This window comes from Eptatretus burgeri, chromosome 8, assembly GCF_056783735.1.
Source record: "Eptatretus burgeri isolate ZD-2024b chromosome 8, Ebu_testis_v1, whole genome shotgun sequence".
NCBI classification, from domain to species: domain Eukaryota; kingdom Metazoa; phylum Chordata; class Myxini; order Myxiniformes; family Myxinidae; genus Eptatretus; species Eptatretus burgeri.
In genome coordinates, this window is record NC_140968.1 from 34,089,984 (window position 1) to 34,101,924 (window position 11,941).

An 11,941-nucleotide genomic window follows, 5' to 3' on the forward strand; every position below is an offset into this window, starting at 1 on the left:
TAAAGAATTCCAAGCTGAGATGGTGTGGTAAGTTAGAACCTACAAACCACCAGTTTTAAAAAGCAATGGCTTCCCCGACACACACCTCCCCCTCCCCAACAAAGGTGTTGCTTCATAAATCTTCCCTCACGTGGAAAAAAAACTGATTATAGATGTTACTAAAATGTGCCAACTACATTTTCACGAGTACAGAACATAGCCTTGTTTATTGTGCACAACCAATAACAGTCAACACATCCAGTTGGCCATCAGCAAATCCTTGATAATGTAAATTTAGATTCTTCTTCAATGTGACCCGTTCCAAAAATGGTAGTGCACAGAAATGGATCCAGCCAGTGCAGCTCTTCAGATGGCATCTGCACACTGTGGGGTTAAAATAAAGCAAATGACTTTCTGATAAAAAAACATCAGATAAATCGAACAAATTACTCAAAAGTGCACTTACGACCTGACAATTCACTGCCACACGGCTGCGTAGTTCCCGTGTAAACCAGTGGGCAATGGGCCGCCAGCCACGAAGAGTCGCGTGCCTGATGCATCGTAGCAATGGGTATACACCGCGTTTGGAAAATGCTCCATTTCAGAGAAATAGTCACGCCATGTTGAGTCATGGTTCTGCAACATGATTAAAGGTTCTATTTTCATCATCTCACAAAAGCAATCGTAATATTTCTTCACTCGTACATGTTCAAAGTTATCATTTTTCTTGATTACCTAAAAATTCCAAGTCACAACCCAAAGCAAACTGGATCTCCGGAACTCATTCGCGTCAGTTTACAATTTCACACGAAATACAGATTGCATCAAAGACCGAGAGTCACGTACCAGCCAGCCTTTCGACGTGGATAATTTGAGTAAGTCTGAGGCACGGGACTTTGCCACCTTCCAGTCAGGCTCGGATGCCAAGGTAAACAGTCCAGGTGCCAGGAAGCGTTGGGCACGGATGTCATAGAACTGAATCGAGCCCTGGCCAGTTCCCATGGTCACGATGTGTTCTCGGAAACTCACCGAGCGGATCCCTGCACAGGACATGCTCTCATCAATGTGAAGTAGCCATCAACTTGCCATAGATCTTTGACAACAGACTTGATAAACGTTACACTGTGGAACCCTTGAGGAATAGCAACCAAATTCTGGAGTTGAGGCATGTGGTGGGTTTAAAAAAAAAACAACTCCATTAAGGGAAAAGCAAAATGAGATGGATTCGTGATTGCTGTTAAAAGAAAGCCAAATGGGATAAACCTGCAATTGTTGAATAATGTTTCGTGGAAGGGAGGTGAGGGGATCCATAAATAGTTTACTTTAAGACGTTAGCACGGACGGTGTGAGCGCAAGGTTAAATTTCCCTTTAAACAGGATATTTGTCACAAGATAGATATCTTGTAAAACATGCAATGAGGAGGCGGTGAGTGTAAACTTTAAAGCAGATATAGTGAGATTGTATAAAGGAAAAGCTCCTTTTTTCAGGAAGGCCAGGTGAGGACTTGGGCAGAAAGGTACATGGGCGAGCACTTCACACATTTAAAAGAAAACATCATGAACGGTTTGGCCAGTGCATCGCAGGCCATGGTGGTGCAGTCGGCTGTAGTGCCCTGGAGAAGAGCGAAAGAGTTTTCATTGGGACTGCCCCACGTGGCAGTACACCCCATAAAACAGTTCCTCCCACACCAGCGAGCAGCCAACGAAAAAGACCCACGGATAATTTACATGAGGCAGTCCAACAATTTACAAGGGTCGTACCCACACTTGCACGTGTCAGTTGAGCTTTGGGCATGGAGAAGTCAACATCTCTGGCTCCGTTTCATGACCAGAAAGAGGACGCACGGTATCAGAGCCCGAGGATACCATCTCCACAGCACCGCAGCAGCTCGATTTCTATGTTGCCAATCGTCATTCCGTGCCACATCATCCTGCGGTGAGCTGCACGCCAGACCAGCTTTGTGCCTTGCCACATGCCCTCTCCTGCCCCTTTGTTTCTCATACGAGTCTGGCATTTGTCTCCATTCGGGGGTTAGGCCTTAGCTATTATTTACCTTTCCATCTCATAATGTATCAGTTAAGATAGGCTACAATATGTTCTCATGTGAGTGTTTAGATTTACTAGAATTTGTTCTCTTAAGGATGATTTTGTGGTTTGTGCCAAGATGTATTCCATTATGTTAGAGAGGGCCAATTGTGCTAATAGTTTGATTCGGTCATGCGAGAATGTTTTTAGACGTCATTGTGATCGCTTGAGTTTGGATTGTTTTTGAGTAAACAAGTTCCCGTTACATTGGAAGTTGTGCAAAATAATTTCATTAGATAATAATAAAAATTTAAACATTTATTTCAACCCAGAGTGCTTCATGAAAGTGTTTAGCAGAACAGGAACTTCATTCTAAATAGAGAGCCTGTGTTTTTAGTTGTGTGCTGGTGGACTCCTGCATACATTCTGTGGTGACAAGGTGAGAGAAACAATAAAGTATTTCTGGAAAATGAATAGATAGACGGGTTAAAGGTGTGTGTGTGTGTGTGTGTGTGTGTGTGTGTGTGTGTGTGTGTGTGTGTGTGTGTGTGTGTGTGTGTGTGTGTGTCTCATTGGTTTCAGAAGGTGGAACGGAGCTCTTCCAGGTCTCAAAGTATCCACCTCATTGTGTGTGTGTGTAAGGTGCTATTGTTGGCTATCTCCACACGTGGGTAGGTTTCAGGAGGTGCAAAGGAGACCTAACAAGTCTCAAATCTCTCCTCTTTGTTTCTTTGTCTACGGAGGGGTGAATCTTGAAAATAGTTTTTGTAAGGTTCACTTGGTTGCACATGGATGGGCTTGAGGGTAGAGGAGTAGCTGTTGAAACCCAAATCCTATCCAGATTCCTCCTGATGACTATCTTTGTCTATTTGGGTTCCTTCTTATAGTCCAGTGCTGTAATTTGGTCAGTTATTTGATTCTCTTGTGTATAGGTTTGTGCATCCCATTACCCTATGTGTCCAACGGCGGTTTGATTCATTCCATATTGTGTACCTTCAGCCCGAATATTGTTTTGGTAATGAACTATTCTATCTAAGAAGAAGAAGGGTCTTCCCACCTTTTTGCTTCCAGTGGGTTTCACCACCAGGTTGGGTTCTCATTTGGGTGATTCTTGGGGAATAGTATTAATTAAACACATTATTTGGAACATCTTTCATCCTTTGCGGTGGGGGGGGGGGGTCATGTATCCCTGGCTCAGTTGGTCCATGTTAATAGAGGCCGCCTGATAATAATTTCACCAACTTTATTGCCAATAGAATAACACCCTCCACCCCTCCCCCAATTTCCTACGGTTGGGCAGGATAGTCTCGGGGTGTGAGCACTTGCCTCTGAGCTATCTAGTTTGGGTTTGAATGTTGACCCAGCTATAAACTGCCATCCTGATGTTTCACATACAGTGTGATGCATTAATGTGCGCGCCGTCCCTCAGAGGGACGTTAAACTGGGTGGCCCTTCTGCTAACATTAGTTTGTGGATGTTAAAGATTCTATAATATCCTTCGTAAAGAGTATGCGAGTTATATCAGGCACCCTGAAAAAAAATTACAAATTATTGCTCACTCAATCGAGTATCCTGCATCGGGGTGGTGACCCATCCAGGATTGCCCCGCCATTCAAAAATCTGCTTCAGCAGAACTAAAGCATTGTATAGAGCATGGTGAACTATTTAAAGATGCCCCTTCCCCTTCCCCTCAATAATTTAAAAACAATAAATAAATAAAAACATACGTACCACTGCCCCTCTCCTTTGAGTAAACAGACTTGGGGACCTGGGCTTGCCGGGGGTCGAGAAAAGAGACGTGCGACTGGGAGCCAACTGCATAGACCGACCACTCAGACCCGTAGGCGAGGCACACGTTCTCTCTACAATGCTGAAGTTTCCTGGACAACACCTGGCACAAAATATCCAGACTTTAAAAAAAAAAAAAACAGCCACCAACCAATTGATGCTTTATCACCAGTTAATGAGAAATCACCAATGATGAAAATTCCAAAATACCTTGTCCAAGCTCTGATGGACCTTCCATAGGTGGAAATAACCATCGAGAGAGACGGCACCCAATTCCTGAAAAAAAAAACAATTAAAGGGCATCCGAAACAAATTGTGCCAAGGCAGGCAGGCATGGTTCCAATGGCAATTCAACAAACCCAGCATAGACAACACACACGGCAACGTCTGCAAGCTCCCCCCACAATCAGCTCTTGGTATCCATGCAACACACCAAGAGCATCACGCACCCTGTTGTGTGCATTGAAGGTCAGGGCTCGGACTTTGCAGGTGAACGGGTTGATATTGTTCGTCGGGATGTCCTCCAATGCCAGAGGCTGGATGTGCCGATAATTCTCCACCACGGCTGGTGTCCTCTCTTCCGTCAGAAGATTTTCGTCGATCTGCCACATGCCCATGGACCCATCCCGTGACCCTGAAACGAACCAATGAAAAACCATTTCAAACAGGTCCCCCTCTACCCCTCCTCATCGTCATCATCTCCAATGTACTCATCATAAAGTGTGTAGAGCGTCACGGTGCACAATGATTATATGAATATTCCTTCAGAACACAAGGGCTTGGGTTTTGACCAAAATGGTAGTTCATCCATTAAAGACTATAAGCAAGAGAAGTCGCTCTCAATGTAGGTCAAACAAGAAAATTTACAAAACAAAGAAATAAAATAAGAAAGACTATTTGGCCCATTGCACGGACGTCACACCTGCATTGCAGCTGTTCCCCAACGGGTAGAAAATCTCAAAATAAAACAAGACTGACAAAGAAAATAACAGAAAAAAATCCAAAATCAAAACAGCAGCTCAAAATCATTTAGAAGAGTACACGATTGGCTACAGAGGAGTCATTCCCTACTTCTAAAGTGTGCAAAGTGCTCAAGATATGTGGTTCTGGGGCAGAGCCGGTTTTGCACGTTTAGCATGGTAGAGGATGGAGGGAAGGCTGCAGAGGGTTGGGTTTCAGGGACTTTTCAACCATGTCAAATATTCAGCTTCTTTAACTATTGACTACTTTGCTTAAAATAGTAATTATGATTAAAATATATATATATATATATATATATATATATATATATATATATATATATATATATATATATATATATATATATATATATAAACACACACACACACACACAAGTCTGAAGACAATGATGGTTCACGAGCGGTATTTGACGATGTAGATTGTTTCAGAAGTCAAGGATGAGACAATGTGATAATGTTTGACCAAGTTATAAAAATGATCAACATGATGTGGTACGAGTGACAGGTTATTAGCTGCAAAATGTCGTAAACCCGGTTTCGTTCAACAACTTTCAAAATTTGACCTTTGCATAACATTTAAAGGTCACAAAACAATGTTGTGGACATTAAAATAAGGAAACAGGATACATGCTACAGCTTATTGGAGTTAGTTCGTCGAAGAAGGTCGAAAACCCGGTTTGATTCCCACAAATTTGACCTTTGTGAAAATAAAGGTCAAAGGTCAAGGATTATGACCTTTGGTGCAAAACTTCCTCTGGAACATTCCAGGAATAATATAACGTCATATAGGCTATATGGCATTTCGGACTCCTCGGATTATCCATACTTTGATGAAATCAGCGTAAAAACAAACTTGAAGGGGGCGCCACGGGCAAGGTGTTCGAGATAGAGAAAAATGGTTTCAAGACTTTAGGTGGGGAATGACCTCAATATTATGCATAAAAAATATTGTCATCCTAGCTCTCAAAGTTTGGGCGGTCATATGATTTTTATGTCAAAATTCGCAATTTTCGAAGTTCGTGACCTTGACCTTGTGACGAAAATGAAAAATCGAGCTCTGTGGGGCTATGCAGGTGCCATTGGGCTAACCAAATACCGAAATCCCTGTCAGATCCGACAAACCCCCAAGGAGAAGATGCAAATTGAAATTGGCTACCCCCTGAAAACACATGTTTTTTGGGCGTGACCACACCCATTCTCAGGAAAACACAACTCGATCATGATATAAACTTCCAACCAAAATTTTATCAGGATCGGATCAAAATCCACGGAGCTATACTCGGGACAGATAGACAGACAGACATACAGACATACAGACATACAGACATACAGACATACAGACATACAGACATACAGACATACAGACATACAGACATACAGACATACAGACATACAGACATACAGACATACAGACATACAGACATACAGACATACAGACATACAGACATACAGACATACAGACATACAGACATACAGACATACAGACATACAGACATACAGACATACAGACATACAGACATACAGACATACAGACATACAGACATACAGACATACAGACATACAGACATACAGACATACAGACATACAGACAGACAGACAGACAGACAGACAGACAGACAGACAGACACACAACAATAAGGAATGGTCACCTATTTTTTTCGTGAAAAAAAATATATATATATATATACACGTCATGAGAACTTGAGATTTTCAAGACCCACCTGCCTGTAAGTCTGCTTGCACCTCATCTCACTTCATTGCATGAAAGTCAAGGCAGGTGTTCAGAAAGACTCCACATGAAGTAAACCGTTGAATCAGCAAATCATTATTTCCAGACGCTGAAATTAGAGTTTATTTTTTCGTTGAGCAAACCAAGAATCCCTCCACGCAATGGCAGCTCACTTTGCTTCTGGCGAGAAATGATGGACCCAGATTTCATCACTTGTCAAAATCTTATTCGAATAAATAATCTTCAGCCCACAGACAGCGTTCCAAGGGCTCTGTTGCCTTGTGCGAGTTTCCTTTGGACTCAAATGTGAAGTCTTTTTGTGTTGCATCGACCTTGTGCAATTTCAAGTGAGGATGAATGATTGCTTTTCAAACTTTCAACACCGATGTCCTATTTGTCCAAAATTTCCAAGAAGAGCAATCTGGCGATTCTTCAAACTTATCTGATTATCACCTTTAATATCTGCTTGGGTGACATTAGTTGGTTCCATTTGTGAATGCTCAAGATCAATTATCGAATCACTTGAGCAGACAGACTCTGTGAATTTCAGTTGGCTTAATGTTCTTGGGCTGACAGCATGGCCTAGAGGCACGGACATATTTAGGTGCTGGGCGCCAGTCTTTTGACCTGCGAAGTTTTCACGTTACACCGGCAACTTAAATGACAAAAAAAAAAGTTTTGACAATTTTTTTTGGTTTTCGACGAAAACAAAAAAGTTCCTCTGCAGAAGTGCTGCAGTTGTATGATTTACTGGAAAGCTCCATCAAAATGCAGTCGACAATAATCCATCACTTCTTTCCCAATCGTCCGTCTGACACCCTGTTTCAATATTATTGCGACGAGTCCCAAATGTCAATTTGCCCAATCAGAAGCCTTCGTCAAGTCAGCCGGTGGGTCAACTAAATTAGTTATCACCTTTAGGAGTAATGGATAATTAAGTTATTGAATGACTACAAAGGCAATGAAGTTTAATTTCAATTATGAACTCTTTTAATGTACGAGTTCCAATGGGTTCAAAAGAAAAAAATGTACTCAAAGGGAAAGGCTTGTAATGTCAAGTTCAAGAGCAACGTGTACATGTAGACAGATCATAACAAATTTACAAACGAGCAAAAAAAAAAAAATAAAAATTGCAGTTTCTGGAATGCCATCATCAATTTTTGTATTATTTTCCTTGTTTTCATGTCATGTTCTAAAACGTGCTAATAAATAAAGTGTTGGTAAAACAAATTTTGATTTATTTGACTTAGATGTTCCAAAATGTTGACATGATTAAAAGCCATTTTTACAGTCAGAAATGGCTGAGAATGTGGGAGAGACCCTCGAGGAACATCTGGAACTTGGGTTCTCCCTCCTTCCCCACCCAAGGCATAAGACCCCTGGCCTGTAGTGGTTGGACCATAGACTGTTTTCCCAGTGTTAAACAGGCAGGGCAATTCATCTCTCAGAGTGGTCCCTCAGATAGACTTTAAACTGGGTGTACTGCCTGTTGGCAGGAGTTGGTGGTCACTAAAGTTTCCACGGTGTCCTTCACGAAGAGTAGGTGAGCTATCGCCGGCACCATGGCCAAATTTGAATTTTCTGCCCCAGCTACTGCTGAGAAGGCAATGGCAAACCACCCAGTTTAGCCATTTCCAAGACACTACTTCGGCGGTACTGAACATGCCATCGGGCAGAACAGCAGAATACAAATAAATTGATTATCTCATTTGTATGGACCTCAAAGAAACACCTCTGTTCCACAGATTACATTGGCCACATGACTATATTGACCATCATCTTGTTTTACCAACAATTCTTTGACCAGGCATTTGGTATAACTTCCTGCATAACTAGACTGCAGCACTGAACTGTTATACATGTTCAGCAATTGAAGGTCCATTTCAACCTTGAACGGCCTTCAAAGAATGCACCACTTAATTTCCTGAGCAATCACAAATATATTCTCATCCATCCATTGGAAACATACTCTGTACAGAGTGTCGGTGCTGCCGAAGCAGTCTCCTGGGCTATTGGGCACAATTCCTCTGCAGGAATTGTGGACGGGTCGCACAATACTGGACGGGTCGCCACTCCGACGCAGGATACTCAAACGGCTCAACCATCCCAGCAAGATGGTACTCATTTTGCAGACCTCAGAAGGTTGACGGGCCGAGTCAACCCCACCTGGTATTAATTCAACGGCCGAGCGGGATTTGAACTCAGGACCCGAGGATCTCAAGCCCACCACCCTAACCATTAAGCCAACACCAAGAAATAATCACAAATATAGATGAACACATTTTACTAGTTGCAATAAATAAATAACAGAAGAAGGGTAACAAGAAATAGTGTTACGAATCTGGAAGCTTACTGGATTCAACATTCAGGTCCCCATAGCTCAGTTATTTCGATAAGTAAATGGATAGATAGCTCACTTTCCCCTATGTCTAATGGGAATTAAGTGTATATATGCGCTGCGAAGTTATTTTATAGATAGGATTTTTATACTTATGACAACGCCAACACTGCTCGCGGCATTGTCCGCGCTGTTCGCGCGCTCACGAAGCGTTTCGTTCTGGCCTGACGCCAAATGATGGTATGCCTCATTTTTCAGCCAATGGACGCAGAGCGGGCTCCAAGAGAAGCAAAGCCTCTTCGGGGGGGGGGGGGATCGAGACGCCCCGACACACCCCCCCGACCAATCATGGAGAGACGATGGATTTCCCCTGTGAATGAGGTGTTCGGAGGGGTGAGACACGTCCCCGACGCCAGAGAGGAAAACAGGGGAGAAATAGACGGACGGCATGGTCATCGAGTGAGTCTACGCTGGTTCTTCTCGTCTCGTCCTGTCGCAGTTCTGGTCTCGTCTTGCCGCTGAGTCTGCGCTGGTCTCATCTTGCCGCTGAGTCTGCGCTGGTCTCATCTTGCCGCTGAGTCTGCGCTGGTCTCATCTTGCCGCTGAGTCTGCGCTGGTCTCATCTTGCCGCTGAGTCTGCGCTGGTCTCATCTTGCCGCTGAGTCTGCGCTGGTCTCATCTTGCCGCTGAGTCTGCGCTGGTCTCATCTTGCCGCTGAGTCTGCGCTGGTCTCATCTTGCCGCTGAGTCTGCGCTGGTCTCATCTTGCCGCTGAGTCTGCGCTGGTCTCATCTTGTCGCTGAGTCTGCGCTGGTCTCATCTCGCCGCTGAGTCTGCGCTGGTCTCATCTTGCCGCTGAGTCTGCGCTGGTCTCATCTCGCCGCTGAGTCTGGTCTTATCTCATCTCGTCGCTGGTCTCATCTTGCCGCTGGTCTGCGTCTGGCTGCCCTGGTCCATCTTTTGGCGACCGGAGCTCCGGGAAGGGGTGGACGTCCAGCCGCGCGCTCGCGGCCAGGTAGCCAGCCGTCCTGACTCCCAACCGAACTATCCCCCGCGGCTGGAGAGCCGAATAAAGACCATTTGGGTCTGTTTCCCTTGGGTGTGTGTCTGTGTGTGGGCCCGTCTATAAGTAAGACTTAAGTGCTTTTTGCTGTACATGATTGCATTGCTTAGTCGGTTTAACTCTGCTCTTCCGTGTTCCTTCCCCCGCATTGTTAATAAATATCCATTTGTTGAATGTTTCAGCTTGTTTATGTCCTTTCCTTCATTGGCTTAGCACGGTGCGTGTTGGGAGAATTAAAAAGGCCGTTGCTGCATTAGTTGTGCATTTGGACCGACGGGACCTCGGTAACCATTCGCTCGGGTTACGCACGGGTCGAGCACGGTTACGGCTCGTCCCGTTCGAGCTCCGTCGATGGTGTGGATTCCTCGGTAGCTCACCACGTGGGTCTCTAGGTATTTTGAAGATTGGCAAATAACCCTGTACCACGTGGCTAAATTATTGACGATTCATGGTCCTGTAAGGGACCCGTACCTTCGGAGTTATCCGAGGGTAACAATCTGAATTCCGGGTGTTCGGTGGAGTCGACTCTGCTGCTCCAACTAGCGGTCATGCTCGCAGCCGATACCCGGCCCACAACAATATATCATTAATGAATTGAAAGCTTTACAAATGTGATCCTTCACATGAAAACAGGATGGTAAATAAATAAATGTTCCACACACCTGTAACAACTACATCATCACTGACCCACGCAATGGAAAAAATCCAGTCCTTGTGTCCATCCTGGAAAAAACAAACAAACATGAAAAGGGGTTACATAGGTGGGGACAGCATTACACGATGGACACATATTGTTATGGATCTGGTCTCGTGGGTAAAATGGGGAATAGTTATTTCATAGCACATGTGAGCATAAATGTGGTGTAATTTCCATGAATGATAAAAAGTGTTAGGCAGGTATTTAGAAAGACCTAATCCCTCCCTCACCCCCCCCACCACAATGTGGGTACCGAAGCTTCGCCTTCCACCCCCTCTCACACGACATTATCGAGTCTTCCTGATCATTTATCTGTCCTTTTTATGGTCCGTCTTTTGGCGGGGGGCGGGGGGGAACGTATTTTCTTCCCATAACGACCAATGAGGGTGACCTACAGGTGCAATCACGGGATCAGCGCAAGGCTGGATGGGCCAAGGACATCTGTCGGGCTCATTTGTCCATTGAGCACACCCCACGGGCGCTTCAACCCTGCTTCGTCTACTGAGCACACCGTGGAGACTAAAAAATGAGGACAGCGAGCAAGCTGGTTTGTGTTGTGTGGTCTGAAGTGAGTCTTCACGTCTGTGGCGGTGAATGTGGCAGCAGTGTCTAGTCGTCGGAGTCTGCACTCGTGCCTTGGCATCTACCATGCTCCTTGACCCTTCATCTGCGGGCTGCTGCTGCTCGTTTGTGCTGCTGCATGCGCTCGGACATTCCTGTCGGTGATCCCGCCACGGTCGCTATGTTCGGAGACAGCAAATTGTGCCACATCAACTTTTTTCGTTAAGATATTTTTGGCCCATGCCTGCCGGATGGCATGGTGATGCTAAAGGCTGCGAGACCATAACACCGGTGCCAGGAGGGCAGGGTGAGGGGAGGGGGAGTGTGTGGGGTACAACAGCTCCCTGATATCCAAATTAAAATTCACTTCAAAATAAAATAAAGGATGTTTTTTATACGGTGCTTTGAAGAATCACTGTTGAAACTTCCAAAATCACTGCTCACATCCATTTATTCATTCCTTTTTTCCACACCTGTGGAACAAACTTCCACATTCTCTGCAATTTCATTCTTCCCTCCAAGTCTTCAATGTCAGCTGTTCATCACCATCTCAGATCATGGTGTTGGCTTAGCGGTTAGGTTGACTGGCTTGGGATCCTAGAAACCTGAGTTCAAGCCCCACACCGTTGAATTAACACCAGGAGGTTGATTCAGCCTGTCATCCTTCCGAGGTCGGTGAAATGAGTACCATTGTACTGGAAATAGGGGCATATCCATCAGCGGCATATCCGCGCCCCTAACCAATGATGCAATCAGCAGCCAAAAGGCTGCACACGAAGCG

General features: G+C 44.6%; 1 protein-coding gene across 1 annotated transcript in view; it reads right to left on the reverse strand.

The window, feature by feature from the left end:
• Positions 1-211: 211 nt before the first annotated feature.
• The window catches only part of DCAF12 (DDB1 and CUL4 associated factor 12), a 47,597-nt gene continuing 35,867 nt past the window's right edge, over positions 212-11,941 (reverse strand). The window contains exons 4-10 of the mRNA XM_085891465.1: positions 10,565-10,625; positions 4,243-4,427; positions 4,004-4,069; positions 3,737-3,896; positions 826-1,019; positions 446-615; positions 212-363 (exon numbers count right to left, since the gene is read on the reverse strand). Of these exons, the coding sequence (XP_085747591.1) occupies positions 457-615; positions 826-1,019; positions 3,737-3,896; positions 4,004-4,069; positions 4,243-4,427; positions 10,565-10,625 (825 nt within the window). The 3' untranslated portion in view covers positions 212-363; positions 446-456. The remainder of the gene's footprint in view (positions 364-445; positions 616-825; positions 1,020-3,736; positions 3,897-4,003; positions 4,070-4,242; positions 4,428-10,564; positions 10,626-11,941) is intronic.